Source organism: Malania oleifera, chromosome 8 (assembly GCF_029873635.1).
Source record: "Malania oleifera isolate guangnan ecotype guangnan chromosome 8, ASM2987363v1, whole genome shotgun sequence".
Lineage (NCBI taxonomy): Eukaryota > Viridiplantae > Streptophyta > Magnoliopsida > Santalales > Ximeniaceae > Malania > Malania oleifera.
In genome coordinates, this window is record NC_080424.1 from 32,623,545 (window position 1) to 32,648,686 (window position 25,142).

At 34.3% G+C, this 25,142-nt stretch overlaps 1 protein-coding gene across 2 annotated transcripts in view; it reads left to right on the forward strand.

Annotated features, from left to right (window-relative positions):
- Positions 1-14,621, forward strand: part of LOC131162938 (laccase-14-like) — a 29,122-nt gene extending 14,501 nt beyond the window's left edge. Inside the window, exons 9-14 of one of the 2 annotated variants that reach the window (XM_058119565.1) lie at positions 5,490-5,505; positions 11,344-11,495; positions 11,852-12,096; positions 12,347-12,475; positions 13,125-14,069; positions 14,168-14,621. In XM_058119565.1, the coding sequence (XP_057975548.1) occupies positions 5,490-5,505; positions 11,344-11,495; positions 11,852-12,096; positions 12,347-12,475; positions 13,125-14,069; positions 14,168-14,298 (1,618 nt within the window). In that variant the 3' untranslated portion in view covers positions 14,299-14,621. Of the gene's footprint in view, positions 1-5,489; positions 5,506-10,985; positions 11,143-11,343; positions 11,496-11,851; positions 12,097-12,346; positions 12,476-13,124; positions 14,070-14,167 lie in introns of those variants that run through there. The other variant, XM_058119564.1, reaches the window with a different exon arrangement.
- Positions 14,622-25,142: the final 10,521 nt, after the last annotated feature.

Sequence of the window (25,142 nt, forward strand, 5' to 3'; positions counted from 1 at the left end):
ATAAACTAAATACAGCTGTGTGGCAACATGAATATTTAATGCATTTATACATATATAGTACATTTCATAAATCTATAAACATCATCATATCGTACTGGGTAAACATATATTTTCACATCTGTTAATAAATTATAACATACATAAAATCATCTGTTAAAACTGTAGTACTGAAAACAAACCCAGGATGAATAGCTAGCTGGTGTCATGTATTACCCCCATGACGGGTTGTGCAGCCCGAAGGCAGGACCCGACAATGGCTGGCAGACCACTGCCGAATCAAATATATCTGTAAGTACAATGAGCCTGCCACACCCTGGTCCGGACTGCCAGGTGGACATCCACACTCTACTGAAAGCCACATCGACTATCCATCTCCCATCCTTTCGTGGGACGGTAGCACTAATAAGGCCTCGTGCCAAAATTAACCCATAGCTACGGTACCGAGCTCCTGGTCTGAACTAAACTAACATCTTGGTTGTGAAAACATATAATACATGATCATACGTAACATCATTACGGCCTCGTGCCGAAAACATAGATACGGCCTCGCGCCAAAATCATACATATGACCTTGCGCCAAAATCATAGTAAATATGGCCTCGCGCCAATAATATAAATACGGCCTCGTACCGATAGCATATATACGGCCTCGTGCCGATAACATAAATACATGACCTCACGCCAATAACATAAATACGGCCTCGTGCCGATAACATAAATTTATGGCCTCGCGCCAAAAACATAAATACGGCCTCGTGCCGATAACATAAATATATGGCCTTGCGCCAAAATTGTTTCAGGTATATATATACTGAAAATACATCATTTATCACATAATCGTTAAAACCATCACAACACAACTCATATTTTCATAATACCTGAAATCATGCTTTGTTCGTAAAATCTTTCACATCATAATACATTTCACATAAAATAATATTCATGCCACACATATGCTGTTAAAAGTCATACTTTATATTCTAAAATCGTGAATTCCTTACATCTCATACATACATATACATTTTAATCATTATAGCAGTATTTTCCCAATCGTACATTTCATTCGTAATACACAATATAACATATGCTTTTCTGAAAATAAATTTACTCATAATCAATAATAATTTGTATGGAAAATTACTGTTTTAGTTTATTCCCTTACCTTACTACTGAGAAATTCCTTAGGACCCAAAATTTCAAGCCCTTGGCGCCTGAAATTTAATTCCTGCAATTTACATTTTTCCTAGATTAATTAATTTATTTCTCCAAAATAATACTCATCTAGCCTTCCCTAGGCTCCATATACCTTAAATTAATATTTAAACTATTATTTAACATCCCCACTTAATTTTCCAAGTTTTGCCTACGGGTCCCAAAATTAGACCCGCGGCTCTCACCCGAGCCCTAAATTCCAGAAATCCTACTTCAGTCCCAAATGCTTAATATTTTAACATTTCTAAATTAATGCTAATTAATTGAAAATAAGCCCCTTAATAATCGCCGCACCCCAAATTTGGGGTTTTGGCCCGACACCCCCACGAGAATTTCGTCCCACTAGACTCGTAGAGAATCATCCCTAGATTCTCGTGGTGGTGTATATTCGTCAATTGGGTTTATATTTTGCAAGAAATTAAAAAAAAAAAGGGGGAAATCGCTTACCCTAGGGAATACGCTTACGCCGCTCCTACCACCGATCCGCTCCGGTAGAAATGACGGCAGTAGCGAATGGAGTCCAGTGGTATTTTCGGATTTTCAATCGGGCAAAAATCCATCATGAAATCGAGGAGAGAGGGAGAGAGAATGAGAGGAGAGAGAGAGAATGTTCAGAGGCCGCAGGAGCAGGAGGAGAAAAGAAAAGAATGAGAAGAAGAAGAAGATAGATGATAGGGGGGGTTGAATTTAAAATAGGAATCCAGAAGCTTCAGGTGGTTTAACATATATATATTAATATAATAATCATAATAATAATGATAATAATAATAATAATATATTTAATTAATATTATTAATAATATATTTTATAAATAAAAATAAATTTTAATTAATTAATTTTTTTTCTTTTTCTTTTTAAATTCTTTTAATTAATTAATTAATTAATATATTTTTTTTAATTAATTTTTTTATTTTTATTATTATTTTTTATTTTTATTATTTATTATTATTATTATTTTTTTTTTTTTGGAATCATTCTATTAATCTTTTATATCTCTTTTTTTTGGGTTTTTACAGTGAATTTCTGAGCTTATTATCCAACCTAACCAAGTCTTTGACTAACTGCTCACAAGTCGAAAGTCCATCTTTGCTCAAGCTCGGTTTGTTTATGAAACGTGTCTGAAAATTAGGTATGAAAATCACTTATTTATGTAATAAAAGAGTTCAAACAAACTCCTAACAAGCTGAGCTGCTAAGCTACTTCCAAGTGACTTTTTTTTTGTTTTTTTGTGGAAAGAGTTGGATCGTCATAGCGGCCTCATCCCAAGTTTATTAATAACCTTCATTTATGGCGGAAGAATATCGTAAAAACAAAAGGACACTTGGAGCTTACATAATAACCAATAAAACACCCCACGCATCAAACTAAATAAAAGAAGAAAACAAACCTATACCAATACCAAACGGAAATCAAGTAAACATACCCAATATAAGTTGTACCCATCTTATCCAATCTATACAAACTTTTGATAACTCTAAAAAGTTGACTACTATTTATAAACAAACTATTCCTTCTCATGGCATCTTGTCGAGTTAAAGCATCTGCCATTTTATTCACTTCTCTATAGCTTCCAAGCAACTTGATTCATTTATAACCCTAATTAATCAATATATGTCAAAAGTATAATTGTACTTAGCATCCATCTTGGAGCAAATCACACTAGCCACTTAATATGTGAAAGTAGGTGTAGGATATCTGATTTAGATGAAACATGCAAAGATGTCTATTGATTGACTTTATTTATATATTCGTACATTTTCATGAGTATGCCCTAGTTCTAATAATTTATTAATAAAAATTCTTTGATGCATTAGCTTGTAATGAAAAGGACAAATGTTCTAGTAATTTATTAACAAGTATTCTTTGATGCATTAGCTTGTAATGGAAAGGACTAATGTGGGCTTGTATGAAACAATTTGAGTTATTTTATCTTTTATTGTGTTGGCTCATCAATGACATCAAAATAGCTTTCTTTCTTTCTTCCCCCCGGTGGCGGGCAGTGCTTGGCTCATTGATTTCATGTTTGCCAATTTTTAGTTATATGTTTTTATTTTCTTTTTTTGCAAGATATAATGTTGAAATCTCGAGTATCCTTTAGGTATATTGAGTAAATTAGCAAAGTAGTAAATATAGAAGATTGTATATTATTCTGTAGGGAGATTATTTACTTATTTAGAATCCTTGATTGCATTATATATTGCAAGATGGGATATACAAAATATTCAATTGAAGAAATATAGAAATTTCATTTTGTTTTCATGGTATCAGAGTTAGGGTTTCTAAACCTTAGTTAGCAATGGCCGATGGTGCCGTCAACAGTAGAGGGTCGTGCTCCTCTGAAACTCTTAACGGTGACTCTGAAGCCACCTCCATTATGGGGTCTCTCAGATTGGGTCCAATGGCGGCATCGCGGCGACTCGAAGAACTCCAATCGCAACATGCAAACAAGATCTGCGTCGATTGCTCACAGAAGAACCCAGAATGGGTCTTATCATACGACATCTTCATGTGTCTCAAGCGCTCTAGCAAGCACCGCGGCCTTGTTGCTCGTGATAGCTTCGTCCAATCGGTGACAATGGACTCCTGGTCGGAGATCCATCTCAAGAAGATGGGCACGGATAGCAAAGTTGAAGTGGCGAGAGCTCGCAAGAGTGCCACCAAAGCCAACAGCAAGGATCGCGAGGCTTGCGAGAAGGAAAAGCAGTATTGGCGCAATGCCGAGGGCACCAAGTCCCACGCCGCCAAGAAGCACGAGGAGGATGCCAAGAAGAGCACCGAAGCCGCTGCATGCAAGGCTAAGGCTCACTACCTGGCCAAGCAGGAAGAGAAAAGCCTCGAGAAATCATTGAAGAAGCCATATAAGAAGGCCAGCTGCGTCTCCATCCTTGTTCCCAAAGTCACCGAGGCAGAGCCTTTTATTAATTAGAAAATGTTGAGGCAGGGCCTACCTAGTTAGGCGGACCAAACCTCGTTTAGTTATTGTACGGCTTTGTCTTCCACAAATATTTTTCCGGGTTCTTTAGCCCAAAGAGGTAATTTTTTTCGAACCTTGAATATAACCTCTAAATCCAAAACTCCTAAGATTATCGATTATGGTGCTTCTGACCATATGACCAATGCCTATCATCTTTTCTCATCATATTCACCCTTGGAGATTCCTAAATTGAGGAAATCTGTCATAGAGGAAATGTGGCTCTGGAAAAGAATGGAACTTGAGACGTTATGAATTTGCTAAGAGGGAAGAAGCTAGTTGGTTGTAAATGGGTCTTCATAGTGAAATATAGAGCTGATGGGACAGTTGAATAATATAAAGCCAGATTCATTGCAAAATGGTTTACACAAACTTATGGCATTGACTACACAGAGACATTTGCACCAGTGACAATATTGAACACAATTCGAGCACTCCTATCCTTGGCAACTAATTTAGATTGGCCACTACAACAACTCGACATTAAGAATGCATTTCTAATTGGCGAACTAGAAGAAGAAGTGTACATGACTATACCACCAGGTTTCAGTAAGAAAGGTGAAGAAAATAAAGTATGCAAACCCAGGAATTCCTTGTATGGACTCAAACAATCTCCCGGAGTATGGTTTGACAGGTTTGCAAAAGTGATTAAAAATCAGGGATATCAACAAGGGCAGTCAAATCACACTATGTTCTTCCAACAGTCTGAAAGTGATAAAAAAACAATTCTAATAGTATATGTTGATGATATAATGCTAACTGGAGATGATACAGTGGAGATGGAAAAATTAAAGAAAGTCCTAACTGCTGAGTTTGAAGTTAAAGATCTAGGACAAATGCGGTACTTCTTGGGAGTGGAAATTGCTAGATCAAAAAAAGGTATCAGTGTCTCTCAGTGAAAGTATTATTGATCTCCTAACCGAAACTAGCATGCTTGGTTGCAAACCTAGTGAAACTCCGATTGAAGCTATAAAGAGGGTCGAAGAATGTGGAATACCAGTTGAAAAAAAAAAGGTATCAAAGATTGGTTGGTAAACTAATACTTATCACATATCAAACCCAACATTGCATTTGTTGTAAGTGTGGTAAGCCAACACATGCATTCACCGAAAAAGACTCACCTAGATGTTGTGTATAAGATCCTTAGGTACCTCAAAGGTTCTCCAGGTAAAGGACTTTTCTTCAAAAAATGTGAAAGCAAGGAAGTAGAAATCTTCACAAATGCGGATTAGACAGGATCAGTGGAAGATAGAAGGTCTACCACTGGATATTGCACCTTTGTATAGGGAAATTTGGTAACTTGGAGGAGCAAAAAACAGGATGTAGTGGCCCGAAGCAGCGCTGAAACCGAATTCAGAGCAGTTGCACAAGGAATATGTAAAGGACTGTGGTTGTGGAAACTCTTGGAAGAGTAACAAATTTTGGTGAAATTCCCTATCAAACTCTATTGTGACAACAAAGCAGCCATCAATATCTCTCTCAATCCAGTTCAACATGACAAAACTAAACATGTGGAAGTAGACAGACATTTTATTAAAAAGAAGGTTGAAGAAGGAACCATCTGCATGACTTATGTGCCTACCAAGGAACAAATGCAAACATCTTTACTAAAGGGTTAACATGACAGAATTTTGATGATTTCATTAGCAAGTTGGATATGATTAATATCTATGATCCAACTTGAGGGGGAGTGTTGAAATCTCGAGTATCCTTGGGTATATTTAGTAAATTAGGAAAGTAGTAAATGTAGAAGATTGTTTATTATTCTGTAAGGAGATTATTTACTTATTTAGAATCCTTGTATTATATATTGTAAGATTAGGATGTACAAAATATTCAATCGAAGAAATACAAAAATTCCATTCTATTTAACATAACTTCTAGTTCATTGAGCAATATTTGGACTCAGTGATCTAAAAGAAATAATGATTTGTGAGAAGTTGTAAATGACGGTTTTATCAGACTTGTGAATGTATTAAACTTTTTATGTTTTTTTTTTTTTTTTGAAAGTTGTATATTGCAACAAAATTATGTAACAATTTGGATTATATATAAGTATGGTTAGTGACTATTTAATTACAATGAATTTTGATGAATAATTTGCTTATGAAGTTTGTCTTTTGGTTAAAAGGTGACAACCATGTACATAATAACTATTTCCAGGCATAAATGATGTAATACCTAGAAAATCGTACGCATGTAAGTGGATATATATATTTTTTTAGCCGGCTAAGTGTCGTAACAATTTAGTTGGCTTTATGTTGTGATTAGTTATGAAATGACGGTTATATACAAAAATATGAGGATGAATATAGTAAAGTCCCTCTCTGTATACAGGCCAGCATAAGGTTATCCTCCTCGTATACGGGTCAGCATGAGGATGAGTATTGCAAAGTCCCTCCTTGTAAACGGGCCAGTATGAGGTTGTATCCTCCTCGTATACAGGTCAGCGTTAGGATGAATATAGTAGAGTCTCTCCTTATATACGGGCCAGTATTGAGGTTATCCTCCTTATATACAGGTCAGCATAAGGAAAAGTATAGCAAAGTCCCTCCCTGTACACAAGCTAGCATGAGGTTGTCCTCCTCGTATACAAGTCAACGTGAGGATCAGCAGTATATGATTATATAAGCAACTAATCAAGGAAGATTCTATTAGATATATATATAACAGATGATTTACATATACGAAGGAATCCATCACGATAAAGTATGAGTATAATAGTATTCCCTCATCATACACGGGCCAACATGAGGATGAACAAAGAAGAGTATGATGATATAGTAGATTATTACGGAGTTATGATATGATAGATCTATACAATATTATGTTATGACAGATTATTATAAAATTATGTTATGATAGTTTTATGCAGCAATATGGTACAGCAATTTTATATGGAGTTATGATTATATATACAAAAATGAGATTCTATACTAAGTTATGAATACATATAGAAATAAGATTTTATACTATGTTACAGTTATTTAAGCATGTACGGAGATTTATGAACACAGAGTATATATTGAGCTATAGTACGATTTGAAAAGGAAATATGTATTTTCAGATATATACATATATATATCGTCACATAAAATTCATTTGTCACACACTAATAATAATCTATTCCGACTTACTGAGAAGTGTCTCACCCTATGAAAATTCTAACATTTCATAAAATCACGTGGAGGAGAGCAGTAGTAAGAGTATCGCAACAGAAGCGTGGGTGGGATAGAAGGTTTTACTTAGAATTGTATTATTTTATTATGTCTTAATGATTTCTGAGTGGTAGGGATGTAATTTGTGATGTCGTAGATGATATTGTTATATTGGTATGATTTAATACTCTGGTAATTGATTATTAAGGTCTTCCGCTGTATGAAATATTTAGGTGGTATTAGAGAAATTGAACGAAAATTTTCAAGGCATCACAAATGTTATGTATGTAGTAGCAAAAACTTATATTTTACATATAACAGTAATTACAAGACATAGTTGTTGAGTTAGCAACCTTTAGTGGTGATTGTAATTTTGATGACCCAAATATATATATGTAGCATAATAATAATAATAATAATAATAATAATAATAATAATAATAATAAAATAACAAAAATGCTCATTAAGTTAATATCAATGCAGAAGTGCTCTTTTATAGGATCCTTAATTCCATATTTGATTCCTAAGAAATATCTTGTCTCAGCGAGTGCTCAGAGACCATTGCGGCTCAGTTGCTCTCTAGAGGTTGACTTGGTCAAAATGGAATTTCATAAGATAAACAGGATAAACACTGTTTGTATACGTAAATAAGTACATATAAATAAAATAGTGTTTTGACACACATAATTTGTAAAAATACATGGTAAAATAACAATAATAATATAGGTATCCTATGTGGGGCCCACAAGACTGTGTGGGGCCCACATGAGTCCTGAAGTCGTGTGGGGTCCACATGAGTCCCAAAACTATGTAGGACTAAAATTATGTGAGAATTAATAAACTTACGTAGGACCCACTTGGGTCTTGAAGTTTGTGTGGGGCCCTCATGAGTTTTCAAAATTCAAACTTAATTTCTTAAAAAGAAAAAATACTAAAACATAGTTTAAAAATAATAATAATAATAATTTTTTTTAAAAAAAAAGTAAAAAATTAATTAATTAATTAATTAATTAAATGGGAGTGGTGGCAAGTACTCCCACATGACCTTCATCTCTATCCCATACCTAACCCATGTCTAACCCATCTCATGCCCATTCTTTAATTTTAAAAAAATTATAATTTCACCCCTCTCTTTACACTTTTATAAATTTAATTTTCTTTCCCAAAATTTTCCTACAAGTTGGAAGCTCTCAACATTCATTTTTCACAAAAAATTTTCAAATGAAGAGAATGATTAGTGAGTGAAAGAATTAGTGGTGGAGGGAGAATTTTTGTTATAATTAAAATTCTCACTCACCCACTCTTTTCGATCTCATTTTTTAAAAAAGATATTCGTTGTGTTCGTAGTACAAGATAAAGGAAAAGGTAAGTAAATTTGATTATGTTAGACTTTTACTAAAATTCATACCCGAGTTTATTTGTAAATAAATTTGATTATGTTAGATTTTTATTTAAAATTCATACCCTAGTTCATTTGTAAATAAATTTCGATTATGTTAGTTAATTTCATAAAATTCTCTTGAGTTTATTTTTACGCATATTTAATTATACTATTTTTATCTTTAATATACTTGCATTTATTTTTAAGTTAATAAATGTTCTAAACCTCTCGGGTATTTTACATCGTTAATTTCTATTCAAAAAATATATTTTAAACAAGAAAATTGTGTAACATGAGTTTATTTATACGTTGCATATTTCATGAAAATATGAGTAAAGATTACATGAGTTGATTTCTTTTATGTTACGTATTTCACGAAAATATGAATAAAAATGATATTTTCATAATATTATTTTAATTGTAGAAATTATATAATAAAAATATTTTTAAAACCCCTTATGGCTCAGACGATACAGAAAATTACGAATATTCGATACCGCAGCTTAAAGTTTAAATGGATCAGAGTACACCCACACTGTTTACAAAGTGGTTTTATATGGTAGTGAATTTCTCTTAAGTGCACACCTGGGTCGGACTAGGGTTTAATAGGGAAAATCTCATTTAATGATGATATACGTTGATTCAGTTTGGTCGGCCAGCCAGCTAAATCCAATTTTCGGACCGCACAATCCAATCATAGGGGTAAACATGACTTACGATTAACATGTCTAAGGGTGATTTTTACAGTATATGTATATACATATTTAATTACGTGTACATAGTTATTAATGATTTAAAGGTAAAGTATAAGTTTACATGAACATGGTCATTATTATGCCTAAATGATAGTTTAAAGGAAATGTATAAGGAAATATATATATATATATATATATATATAATTAAAAATTATAATTACATTTTTTAAAGTTAAAAGTTTAATTTAATAGTTATAGTATATGATTATAAAATTTTACTGTTATAGTTGATGACAAAAGTTTTTATACAAAAATTTTTAAATTTACATTTATTTTAATAGTATTTTTGAAGTTATAGTATTAAATATTATTTTACGAAATTATGAAAACTCATTTTGGCCACACACTAATAATAATCTTATTTGCTTACTAAGCGTCTTCTTACCCCAATCATTATTTTACATTTCAGATTATTTTGAAAAGCGAACCAAAAATCTGGAGTAGCAAGTGCATGGGCGGGAGTAAAAAAAGTAGAGTAGAACAAAAATTTAGCATAATATAATTTAGAAGACTTTTATGTATTTTAGAATTTTAGAATTTTGCATTTTAATAATTGAGACATATATTTGTAATAAAACTAATTAGTACTCTATTAATAAAAATAATTTAGATTTATTTGTATCCGCTGAAAAATTCATTTGTTGGAACCCACTCGGATTTGGATCCTTACAATAATTGTGACTAAAATGTCCACGTACATAGAGGTTTCTAGTGGCGATGGTTATATTACCTCAACATCAGCTCTAATAACAATTGTATAATCACCGATAAAAGAATTAGCAGCGAATATGGTTGCTATTGAATGTTCAAATAATATTTTTTATATTTAGAAAAATCATATTCTATTGTAGTGGGACTTTTCAATTATTTTTGTTTTACAAACCCTCTGGAACCTCAATCTCAACTCATAAGCTTAATCAAGTTGTTTCACTTCTAGATCAATATGTCATATGTTTTCAACTTCTAGATCAATATGTCATATGTTTTCGTAGTCAATTGTAGAATTATGTATTACCTTTAATGTTAAAAATATGCCAAAAGATAAATCAATCGTGCATTAACTAAAGTTCTGAAAAGTAAACCCAAATTGTAAATAAGAAATGATTATGGTAGCAGAATTTATTCCACTGGGGACGAAAAAACAATGGCCCAATTAACATCCCTCTCACAAAAGCAATTGCCCAATTATAGAAATTCAAAAGTGAGAAGTGGATGAATTGCATTCTTTCTATTTGACGGGTTCCAGTTTTTCTGTCTAATTGTCAAAGGAGTACATGCGTGTCAAATTACACATACTCTTCTTCCATGTTTACATTTTTCAAGGAACTCATTCATGAAATGCAGGTTGTCGTGGCAACTTAAAAATTTGCCAATTGCAAACAAATGATTGGTCCCAGTAAAAATAATTATAGAACCTAAATACCGTGGAAGCCTCTCATGCATCACCTTCATGAAACTAAATTATCGTATTGACCTCTATAAATACCATATGAGTTTGTCTAAATGCCAAACAGAGTGCGCCAAAGCGTAAAGCAGAAGAAAAATTATTGCTAGATTTTTGTGAGAAGTGGGTTGATCATGAGGGTTCTAATCTTGCAAATTTTAGGGTTTCTTTTGCTGGGTTGCCTCCTCAATTGTCAGGCATTAGTTCATCACACTTTTATGGTAAATATCTACTCTAATTTCATGGCTAGCTTAGCTACTATGTCTTTTAATACATATTCTCGTATGAGGTTTTGTATGAATGCATGTCTCTGCAACATATGCTTGCTTTTGTTTTTTTCTGTGGCTGAAAAATTATATATATATATATATTTAATTATTACTGCACGTTCCTAACATATAAGTGGATTACTATATATGCAGGTGAAAGAAACCTCATACACAAGGCTATGTAGCACCAAAAACATCTTAACCATAAATGGCAAGTTCCCAGGCCCTACTTTGTATGCTAATAAGGGAGAGACTATCATCGTTGACATTTATAACAAGGCCGACTACAATATCACCATTCATTGGTATTATTTTAAGCTAAATATTATAAGTTATATAAGTGCAATCATTCTAACTAGTTTTACTATAAGGCTCGAATTGTTAACCCATTATGAGAGAGAGAGAGAGAGAGAGAGAGAGATAGAGATAGTTATTCATGACATAGGTACAAAATGATTAACAACATTTTAGGTTTGCAAAATAGAATATGTAAGTAAGAAACGAATGGAATCAAAATTTAAACAAGTCGAGCGTGCGACCAAATCAAATGATACATGCATCTCTTTCAATTTCAGTTTTAGGTACCAAACATGAAGTAAGGAGTTAGAAAATTCTTATTTCCAATTGATCTATTGCATGCATAATAATATCCTACGTGTAGGCACGGGGTGAAGCTGCCAAGGTATCCGTGGTCAGATGGTCCTGAATATATCACACAGTGCCCAATTCAACCAGGAAGAAAGTTTAGGCAAAAGATCATACTCTCGACAGAGGAAGGAACAGTGTGGTGGCACGCTCATAGTGACTCGTCCAGAGCCACCGTGCATGGGGCTATTGTTGTCTACCCTAAAAAGGGAACTAGCTATCCTTTTAAAAAGCCTGATGCAGAAGTGCCCATCATTTTAGGTATACATAAAGCTAGATAGGTCTTGTCTAATTTGTACATTATTCATTAGTTCTAGATATATAATATGATTTTCATGCTACATATATATAGATGATATTGTTTCATATTGGAAAAAAAGAAGAAGATCTCATTGATATGGACCAACTAATATCTAAAAAAGACAATATTTTGCCATGTTATAGTAATGAAAAACAGATGAACAACATTTATTGGCCATCAATGATGTGGGGATGTTATTGAATATTGCAGGAGAGTGGTGGAAGAGAGATGTAATGGAGGTTCTTGATGAAATGAAACAGACGGGAGGAGACCCCAATGTCTCCGATGCTTACACTATCAATGGTCAACCTGGCGATCTATATCCATGCTCAAAATCAGGTCCCTCTCCATTCATTATTCCAATATGTTAAAAAATACAATAGTTTACAAAAAGAAAAAAAAAAATAGTCCTACAGGAGTTTTATTTTATTAATCAATTAAATATAAGAAATAGGTAAGTAAGAATTGAATATTCACATGCATAGATACATGTACATACATACATATATATGTATATATATATATATATATATATATATATATATATATAAGGAATATTTGCAGTTAAAATTTTTAATTTAATTTTAAACTAAAGACGAACGATAATTGAAGAATAATAAAAATTTAATATATTAATTAAAAATTATCCTATATTTCTTCTAAAAAGATAACCTCGCATTAAAAAATTTTAAATTTGTATGAATTTAAATAAAATATATTATAAAATAATATTAAATTTAATTTAAATGCACAAAAATTCAAATCAAAGCCTCAAAGCCCACACAAAGTGCATTCTCCCAAATTGAATTTCGTATTTTAACAACCCCACCCCAAAAATGGGCCTGAGAAAACTGTTATGCAAGCATTAACTAGGTCAGAGGGTTGGGAATTTCAATTAAAGCCCAAAGCCTTGACAGCATTGGGCCCCATAAGCCCATTTAGCTAGCTAGTTCCACCAACGGATAACCACTTTTCCATGCTCCCACAGGAACGACGAAGTTGATGGTCCACCGCGGCGGAACCTATCTCCTCCGCATCGTAAACGCAGCCCTCCAAGATATCCTCTTCTTCTCCGTCGCCAACCACTCACTCAACGTCGTCGGCACCGACGGCAGCTACACCAAACCCCTCATCTCCGACTACATCGCCATATCCCCCGGCCAAACCATCGACGCCCTCCTCCATGCCAACCAACCCCCGAACGACTACTACATGGCCGCCAGAGTCTACTCCAGCGCCTTGGGCGTCGCATACGACAACACCACCACCACCGCCATCCTCCGCTACTCCGGCCACCCCCGTTCTTCTTCTCCCCCACCCTTGCCCTTCCTCCCCTACTACAACGACACCAGCGCCTCCGTCAACTTCACCGGCCGCCTGCGGAGCCTGGCCTCCGGCGCCCACCCCGCCTCCGTCCCCCTCAACATCACCACCAAGCTGATCTTCACCGCCTCCGTGAACACCTTCCCCTGCTTCAACAACTCCTGCGAAGGACCCAACGGGACGCGCCTCGCCGCCAGCCTGAACAACATAAGCTTTCAGAATCCCACCATCGACATACTGGAAGCGTACTACGGTCGCATAAACGGGGTGTTTGGAGACAAGTTTCCGAGTTTCCCGCCGCTGGTTTTCAATTTCACGGCAGAGTATCTGCCGCTGGAGCTGGAGCTACCAAGGGCGGCGACGGAAGTGAGAGTGGTGGAGTATAACTCGACGGTGGAGCTCGTGATACAGGGGACAAACTTGGTTGCGGGTACGGATCATCCGATACACTTACACGGGTACAGTTTCTACGTGGTGGGATGGGGGTTTGGGAATTTCGATAAGGATAAGGATCCTTTAGGGTATAATTTGGTAGACCCGCCTCTGCAGAATACCATCGCCGTGCCCAAAAACGGCTGGACTGCCATAAGATTCAGGGCAAACAACCCAGGTATATATTAATTTAACTGTCTTCTTTCTTTATCATCATGTTGTTGTTGTTCTTGTTGTTGGTGTTATTATTATTATATGTTTGATGTACGTGAACAGGAGTCTGGTTCATGCACTGCCACTTGGAGCGGCACCTGACATGGGGGATGGACATGGTTTTTATTGTGAAGAACGGGGAGCAAGCAGAGGAGCAGATGCTGCCGCCGCCTCCGGATATGCCACCTTGTTGATTAATGCCTCTACAAATTTCTCCCTGGTTTACCTTTCAAAAATAAAACTTCACCCTGTTTGTATGTATTGACGCGCATGCAAATTGTAGCTTGTATTAGTTTATTTTATTTATTTCTACCTATGGCCCGGTCTTAAAGATCGTATTAGCAAGTGTTGCAATTTATTGTATTCATATTGTTGGGAATATGTACAAAACTCCCCCCTTCGCGTGTCTGTGCATGTAACAAATTGACTCAAGCAAATTGCATATTTTAAATATTAGGCATGTAACAAATTGACTATATATTCATTATTATCAGAGATGTATAAAAAGAGATTCATTTTCAATAATCGTATAATTTCGGAAAGACATATTCTGATTATAAATTGTTGGAGAAAAGGAGGTTATGGAGGTGATCTCAAAACACAATGACCAAAAAATAAACCTTCCCCCAATCTAATCAACACTAAGTAGAATAATTATTAATTATCCAAAAATGAAAATACATAGCAACCAAAATAATTAATTATCCAAAAATAGAAATACATGACAACCAAACAAACAAAACCAATCACACAACCACAAAGAGAACACCAAGATTTACGTTACGGGACCGAAGTCCATTTCCAATCTTCCACTATTTCAAAATAGTAAGTTACAATAAGTCTTTTCTAGTTAAAAATAGAGGCATACATCAATAACAATCATCAAGAATCATAAATTCTTGGCATAGAAAAATAATATGCATGAGCCATCACCATCAAGGTATAATCAAACTTGAATAGGAAATGGAGAGGTCCCACCTAAAACAAGGGCTGCTGTCCAATTCACGAAACTAAAGTTACGAAGATCCAAATAACAATAAGACAAACCAGAATAAAGGAGGAGGAGTTTGGAACAACTTGTCCAAATTTCATCTCAATTGGACGAAAAATTGTCATCTGATTGTCAAGATCAAGTTGACTGCATAGACATCTTTAATGCAGAAATTTTAGCAAACTATTTTCTTCTCTCCTTCACTCTTTTCTTGGCTATCCCAAGGATACATGAAGTTTCCTTTCTGGCAACAATAATTTCCCAAATTAAGTGTTTTTTTCTTCTCCAAAGATGACCCATCATTTTCTAAAGAAGGCCACTACCAACTAATTAATTAACCACTCCATTCCAAGACAACAAGTGGGATACAGCTGAGCACAAAGATCTTCACTTCCACTTGGACATGGATTACACTTGAGCATCGACCAAGACTTTCAAGAGGATCATTTTATACATTTAGGTCATCCTCCACAAAGGAGGTAAACCCAACAAATCTCCCCCTCTTGACTTTGTGTAGGACTTCACCATATCAGCAATCATGCAACATGTTTTATGCTTTTCCTTTTATAGGAATTTTGTCGTCATATTTGAACTATTGTCATCAATATCAATCTTTTCAATTTCTAACAAGTTAGAACCTAGTGCATCTCTAATCCAATGATATTTCACATCAATATGCTTATATCGAGAATGAAAAGTATGATTCTTACAAAGATGAATCGCACTTTGACTATCAAAATACAACACATACCTCACTTGCTTGAACATGAGCTCCTATAAGAATATTTGTTGTGATATGGTTGGGATAAATACTAAGCACAGCGGAATAAATACAACAATAAATGAAAACTCAACCAGAAAATGATAAACAACAATAACAACAACAAGATTTACGCGGTTCGGTAAAGCCTACATGTTAGCTTTGGTGCAACCCCAAGAGGGGGGTGAATTGGGTATTTAAAATTTACCACTTAGGTCAATCGATTTAATAACAGTATTACATAACCTAGGGTCAGTCTATGCAATCAATAAATAAACATATACGTACAGTAATAGTAAAGTGCAAAAAGGTAAACAGTGCACGTGATATGTTATGGAGGTTCGGCCAAATTGCCTACGTCCCCGCCTTGGCTACACCAACACAAGGATTCCACTATGACTCACTTAAACGGGTGGAGCAGCACCTAATAGAGCACTCCTTATCAGGGTGGCACACCTAACTTTCCTAATTGGATCTAAGCCAGTCCGGAACTATTCCACATGGTTAGTCTCACTCTTCAGGCCTACGCCTAGAATACAACAAATGATATAAAATTTTTGTACACGAAAATATGCTTCTTCACAAGAAGATATGTACACCCGTATATCTCAAGCAATAATGTAAGAACAAATGATATGTAAATATGCTCAGTATTTTAATGTGTTCTAAACACTCAAATAGGTATAGATAATCAATCTAGATCAAAAGTGTATATCAAAGCAAGATTTGAAACACAGTATATAAATATCACAAAATCATATCAAGGTTTCAAACATGCTTAGCGAGATGATTCAAACAAACTCAAAAATATGTTCTCAAAATACTAAGCACAAGGAGTGTTTGAATGCAAACTTTGAAAATGATTTTTGCACAAAAAAATATAGGCTTAGGTGTCTTGCAATGACAATGCAAGAACCACAACCTTCTAAGTCTTTCCACACAAGATTTATCAAATAAAATTGGTGGAAGAACTTAATGTTATACTCTCAAATAAAATCAACCAAACAATATAATAAATGAGAGTACTAGCTAGGAAGATTAAGCACAAGCACTTTAGAAATACTCACAACACTTAAAAGATTAAGAAAAATGGGGTGTATGAGTGTTTGGGAGTAGTATAGGCTAAAAATAGATTTTTAAAATTGAGAGAATTTTGGCCTTAATCAAATTTCTAATTCTTGCTAATTATTGCAAATGAACATGTATATATAGGTAAGGAGGAATTTTTGACCATTGGGGACTCATTGGGGATAATTATAAAAGTTTAAAACAGGTTTAGAAAAATTAACCCAGTTTACCCCATTTAATTTTCAATAAAAATTAATTTTACCCAAGAGATTCGAGTGGCTGAACTTCAGTTCGGTCGCCCGAATAGACTCAATTAAAAAATCAATTTTTAAAGGTTTGAGTGCCAGAAATCAGGGTCGGTTGGCTGAATCAAAGTTAGTATTATTGTGTCTGAGGTTCAGGTGCCCGAAGTTAAGTTCGATTAACTGAACTGACCAATTCGGTCACCCGAGGCCATAATGAACGTGAAGGTTCGAGTGCTCAGGTAGATGAAAAGTGTTCAGACACTGGTTCGGGTGCCCGAGGAAGATACATTCAAAACGGTTCGGGTGCCCAAACAAAAGTCAAGAAGTTGACTTTGTCCGGGGTTGGGTTACCCGAGGCTTTTTAAATGCCATAGGTTCGGTCGCCCGAGCTCTCTCAAGATTTTCAATTAAAGTCCAATTTTGCCTTATTTAATTCCTTTGATTATGTAAGTGATATGGAGACTGTTTGTGTATTTGTTTAGGGACCTAAAGACTTTCTATCCTACCGAAAAAATCTAGCATCGGTCGACCATCCCTAAGGTCTTTCTATGGTCTGTGTAGGTACCTAAAGTCCAACTAGGGTTGATTTAAGCATATCTACCTATCATGCATGATGCAAATTATTACAAGTGATAGGAGTGTGCAGTCTATAATAATATTATATCCCAGAATGAAGAAAGTGAAAAAGAATCTTCATTCATCAGAACGAACACTGCACGCCATCATGATATGTCTTTCAGTTCGAGTACGCATGCAAGGTGAACCTACATGCAAGCTTTAGTACAATCATCAGTACCAAGAGTATTTGTCATGATCAAAAGTGGGTATAACCTATCAAGTCAACAATCTCCCCCTTTTTGATAATGACAAATACTTTATGCAAAAGTAGGTACAATCAAGAAAGGCTCCTCCTGACTATATGCATATAAACAATTAAAGCCCAATGTACGCAATTTAAATTTATTGTTGTACCCAATTTTGCCTCTTCTCCCCCTTTTGGCAATAACAAAAAGGGCTAAGAAATATAGCATGAAGGCAAAAGAAGTCATTTAAATACAAAAGATTTATTGGGAGGATTTTTGAAAATTTCGGCAGTATGCCATTTGAAAATAGAGCATTCCTAAAATAACTTTGTACACAAGTGACCTGTTTTGAGTTTTAGATTAACAGTTTATCCACAACTTCCAACTCAAACAGTCCAGTTTGATCAAGAATTGTTACTTTTAGCATCTAAAAAGATAATATAATCATACAATGCACAATGAATGACAAAGTATGAAGTATAGCAATTTGATCATCACACAAACTATATAACTAGTCATTTAAATGATTTAAATGACATGAAAACAAGGTTAGACCATAAGCATACACAAACCATTACAATTGAAACATATCATAAGACCCATGGAAGATTTGAGTTAAAGGCACACGTCATATGATACCAAAAAGAAGGTTTGAGCATAAACACAGTCTAACTAGTTCGCATGCATTTTTATGTGAATACCGAACCAGTTATGCAATTTTCAAACATATATATATATATATATATATATATATATATATGCATATAATAATAAATATATCCCCTTTTGATATTTGCAGAAAGTACTGGAGGGATGCTTGCTGAAAAAGAAACTTTAATATAAAACAAGCAAGCACAAATTTTCTGGTTTATCAATGAAGCATATACTAAAATATAACTAGAAAACCACAACCATAAAGATCCTAAAAATTGAACAATCACATGCAAGATCATATGGCAAATCAAATGACTGTGGCAAATTAACATATTTCAACTTAAAATTTTCAATAAAGTATTTCATTCAAACCCATGCCACAATTGATTCAATAACAAATCTAAGCTAAAAGTATTTGAGAGCATAATAAGATAAGCATTTTAATTTAAGATGCTCCCCCTATCAATATGAGTTATAGTTTAGATGCAATAAATAGCTTATACCAGATAGAGAATTATTCAATTATGCCTAGTAGTATAAGCCATCATTTTAAAATTTTTAACACAACTACACTAGATATTAGTTGATTTTTTTCAAACATGTCAACCAGTATAGTCTCCCTAGAGCCTTCAAAATGCATCAGAGAATATATATTAAGGCGTGAAATAAAGCATATAACCGAGAACAATCCATATCTAAATATATAGTTTTAAGAGCTGGATATGATGTTTAGGGTTCTTAGAAGAGCCTCAATATTCAAAATTCAAAGCATGACACAAATGAGTTCTTTTATGATCTTTCCATAGGTATATAGCTTAGCTCCTCTAAGTATGTGATGATTATGCAAGGATGAAAGTGTGATATTTCTATTTAAGTTTTCACTCATCCTTTCAAAAATATTTTAACATTTTTATTATCATAATCATCTTTGTACAAAGTTTTATTTTGAGAAAAATCTACCGAAATTTTGACAGCATTCCGTCTATAAATTGGACGTTTTCCCATAAAACTTGTAGCTGACATTGGGTTGTTTTTAACAGATAAATCATATAAAGCAAGCAACAACCTAATATCCACAACTAGCATGCAAATTATATCACTACATCCGTCATACAAGAGGATTTCAACACAAGCATGCTTTCCAGTAGTTCAATCAACAACTTATAAAAGAAATGAACTATCTAATAGATGATATGAACAATAACTAACAATGGATAGCTATGAGATTAGTGCAAAGTTGTTCTCACAGGAGCATACAGACATATAAGCATAGATAAAAATTGAGAGCATTTTAATGAATATAGATATGAAAGATGAATGCTCCCCTTCAATTATGCACTCGACTTATTTAATGTCTTTTTCTTATTTTTCAAATCATTTAGCCAAGAGATCTGGATTTTTAATGATATATGCTTGGCTTTGAGTTCTCAGGCTTAACGGACCAAAAAGTCACAATGAATATTTCTTTGAGAGTTTGAAGCCTATATTTGCCTCTTTTCTTATGATTTACAATACGTGAGAGGCCTAAGTTCAAATGGCTTGTCTTTCTTATCGTTCATGCATAGGTTTCTCAATTATTGCATTTTCATATATGTTGAAACCAATAGCAATCATATTAGTCATTTAACTAAATTCACAAAGCTGAAGCTCTAAAGGATTTGATTTAATGTTTGAGAGCTTATGAAAGAAATTTTGGATTAATACTCTTGAAAAATTAAAATTTAAGTTATGTTCAAAGAGTATTCATTATGAATGGACATGATTCAAGATATTTGCATGGAAGAGGATATGTCCAAACAATTTAGATCAAGAGCAACTAGAAGAGTATGAATTTTGGAACACTGCACTTTGGTGATTGGAAAGTATCCTTTGGGTATGATCATATAGAGGAGCGACGATACAAACCAAGGAATGGGAAAAACCTTACCAAATATGATCATGGTTTGGTAAAAATTTCCTGTGGAGGATACGGTGAACCAAAATTAGAATATTTTTATATTTTAAGTACAAAAGGGAATATTTTGGTTAATCAATGAAACTAGAATCCCTTAGTGGTTGCCCCTAATTTTGATTATGGAAGGATGTCTTTAAGTAAGCACTAGTTAGAATAGGGACTAATAATCAGTAGTGCTTAAGCCTAGAGTAATGACTAAGCTATGGTTAAGGCTTTTATATTTAAAAAAAATTAGGTTTAAATAATATATATATATATATATATCGAGATGGATTCCCCAAAGCTCAAATATGTGCAATGGACAAGATATGTTTATATATATATATCGAGATGGATACCCTAAAGCTCAAATATGTGTAATGGACAAGATATGTTTAACTTAAGATTTGTATATTCAAGTATGATTTAAGCATTTGAGAATAATATGCCAGGCACAACTGCCTTATCCATTTGGAAGTGGATTTTTATTCAAACAGTCAATAGTTTCATATTTCAACCAATGAATATATGCATTAAGTTCAAATTGGTTATATACTTGGATTTTCAGATTGGCTTGATTTTTCAAAATACTTAGTATGTAAAATTTTAAATAGTGGACATATACTAAAATTTTACATTTTCAGCCCAAACCACTTCCTAAGCCTTTAGTCAACACTACCCCCTATGGCTAATCCTAAATGCTAAGGAAGAATTATGTGATCATGTAATTCTTGTTTGAGTAAATTCTTCCTTGAATTTCAAGGGGTTTGTTTTCTTAATAATCCATACTATTTTTCTATCTTTTATTCTTGATGGGTTAGGATTCGGTGATTCTTTAACTTTCCATACTCGTTTGGGTTTCACACCTTTTTTTTTAAACGGACAATCAAATTTTGCGTGCCCCTTCTTTTTACATTAGACACATGTGGTGTGAGTGTGTGGAGTGGAGGAGGTACTAGCATAATGTTTCGATTCTTTTATAAAGTACCCCATGTATAGGTTCTTCCTTTTCCTATTTTCAATTCCATTAAAACCTATACCTTACTTATCTAAGGTCATCTTTTGTGAACCTAATAACTTATTAAAGTTGTCTTTGCCTCTAGTGAACGTGTAGATGATCTTAAATTGGTCTTCTATTTTCTTTTCTAACTCTTTCATTTTCAAATTGTTAAGACCTTTGCAAACATCTTGAAGTTTAATGAATTCATTAGTCATATTGTTTGTTTTTTGTTCAAGTTCTGCAATTAGATGGTTTTTATTACTATCATTAGAATTTTTAGACTTCAAGACAATCAATTCTTTTTCTAATGATTCATTCTTGCTTACTAATCTTTTAATTTTTAGCTCATTTTCTCTTTTAGCAAGAACTTTAGATTCACATTCTTTCATGCATGCTTCATGCTTGTTCACTAAAACAGAATATTTCTTATTAGATTTAACAAGTAAATTATGAGTCCTAACATATTCAATTTGCAATTCTTCATAAGTTGGCATGTTTTCATCATCAGCACTATCATATGATTCACAATAAGATATATCATTCAAATCAACACATGAATCATCTCCAGATTTATCTACTAAAGCAAAAGGAATAGAGATAACCTCATTATCAGTTAAGGCAACAAAGCACTGGTTACCTCCCTCAAGATCAATAGAGCTTGAGTCACACGGAGAGATCACCTTGTTTTGCATGGGTGCTCTATATCTCCTCTCCAATTGATCCCAGATCTCCTTAGCATTGCTACACATCATAACCTCAAATAAAATATTAGAATCTAAAGCATGTAGTAAGGTATTCATGGCATCAAAGCTAACCTGCACTAAGTTCCTATTATGATCATTCAATTCATACTTAGATTCAGGAATACTAGTACAACCATTGGATTTAACAGACACACTATCACCCTGATCAATGACATTCCAAAATTTCCAATTTAAAGTTTTCACATACACAGTCATTCTGAATTTCTATACAGCATAATTATTACCACAGAATACTAGTGGGTGCGTGATAAATCTTCCCTCAGATGAATGTGATGCACTAACAAAAGTCATCATGATCTTTTACTAAATGACGTTTAAGCCTAAGTTATGAGACTCTGATACCAATTGTTAGCTTTGGTGCAACCCCAAAAGGGAGGTGAATTGGGTATTTAAAAATTATCGCCTAGGTCAATCAATTTAATAACAGTATTACACAACCTATGGTCAGTCTATGCAATCAATAAATTAACATACACGTGCAGTAATAGTAAAGTGCGGAAAGGTAAACAGTGCACGTGATATGTCATCGAGGTTCGACCAAATTGCCTACGTCCCCACCTTGGCTACACCAGCACAAGGATTCCACTACGGCTCATTTAAACGAGTGGAATGACACCTAATACAACACACCTTACCAGGGTGGCGCACCTACCCTTCCTAACCAGGTTTAAGCCAGTCTGAGACTATTCCATAGGGCTAGTCTCCCTCTTCAGGCCCACGCCTAGAATACAACAAATGATATGAAATTTTTGTACATGGAAATATGCTTCTTCACAAGCAGATATGTACACTAGTATAGCTCAAGCAATAATGCAAGCACCAATGATATGTAAATATGTTCAGTGCTCTAATGTGTGCTAAACACTCAAATAGGTAAAGATAATCAACCTAGATCAAGAGTGTATATCAAAGCAAGATTTGAAATACAATATATGAATATCACAAAATTATATCAAGGTTTCAAACATGCCTAGCGAGATGATTCAAACAAACTAAAAAAGAAGTTCTCAAAATACTAAGCACAATGAGTGTTTGAATGCAAACTTTGAAAATGATTTTTACACAAAAAAAATATATATATAGGCTTAGGTGTCTTGCAATGACAATGCAAGAACCATAACCTTCTAAGTCTTTCCACACAAGATTTAGCAAATAAAATCGATGAAAGAACTTAATGTTATACTCTCAAATAAAATCAACCAAACAATATAGCAAATAAAATTACTAGCTAGGAAGACTAAGCACAATCACTTTAGAAATACTCACAACACTTAAAAGATCACGAAAAATGGACTGTATGAGTGTTTGGGAGTAGTATAGGCTAAAAAGAAATTTTTGAAATTGAGAGAATTTTGGCCTTAATCAAATTGCTAATCCTTACTAATTATTGCAAATGAACATGTATATATAGGCAAGGAGGAATTTTTGACTGTTGGGGACTCATTGGGGATAATTAGAAAAGTTTAAAATAGGTTTAGAAAAATTAACTTAGTTTACCCTATTTAATTTTCAGCAAAAATTAATTTTACCCGAGAGATTCGAGTGGCTGAACTTCAGCTCAGTCGCCCGAATAGACTTAGCTAAAAAATCAATTTTTAAAGGTTCAAGTGCCCAAAATCAGGGTCAGTTGGCTTAACTAAAGTCAGTAGCATTATGTTCATGGTTCAGATGCCCGAAGCTAAGTTCGGTTTACCAAATTGACCAATTCGATCGCTTGAGGCCATAATGAACGTGAAGGTTCAGGTGCCTGAGGAAGATACGTTCAAAAAGGTTCGGGTGCTTGAACAAAAGTCAACAAGTTGACTATGTTCGGAATTCGGTCGTCGAGGCGTTTTAAACACCACAGGTTCAGTCGCCCCAAGCTCTCTGAAGATTTTCAATTAAAGTTCAATTTTGCCTTATTTAATTCCCCGGATTATGTAAGTGATATGGGGACTGTTTGTGAATTTGTTTAGGGACCTAAGTACTTTCTATCCTACCAGAAAAATCCGATGTCGGTCGACCATCCCTAAGGTTGTAGGTACCTAAAATCCAACTAGGGTTAATTTGAGCATACCTACCTATCATGCATGATGCAAATTATTACAAGCCATAGGAGTGTATAGTCCATAATAATATTATATCCTAGAATGAAGAAAGTAAAAAAAAAAATTATAAATACAACACAAAACTTCTTCATTCATCGGCACGAACACTGTATGCCATCATGATATGTCTTTTAGTTCGAGTATGCACACCAAGAGAACCTGCATGCAAGTCTTAGTACAACCATCAGTACCAAAAGTATTTGTCATGATCAAAACTGGGTGTGACCTATCAAGTCAACACTACATCCATGGAAGCAATGGCATAATAATTTCACTAAGGAAATCTCAAAGTACACAATACATTTCTAAAAATGATCATACTCAATCGACACATGCCCAGAATGACATATATAATAGTGTTTCGGAGGTTTCCCTCCAATTACCCAACCACCCTAACATTCAAATTTAAAATTCAAAAAAAACTGCTCGCACCCTAGGTGCACTCGTCGACGAGTACAGGGAATTCGCCAAAGATACAGAGAAGGACACTCGTCAACGAGGATAGGGCATTCGTCAACGAGCCCATTTTTCTGCTCTCGGTATCTCCAGAACTCTGATATTTTTCTACTCTCAGGATCTACTCATCGACAAGTCCCTACTGTGCTGCCCCTTTATGTTTTTCTTCCTTCTTTTTTTATGAAATTCAAAGTATAAAAGCCACACCATAAACAACAATCTCCACCTTGACGATTATACACCATTTAGGAGAATCCCAAAAAACATATCTAATTGC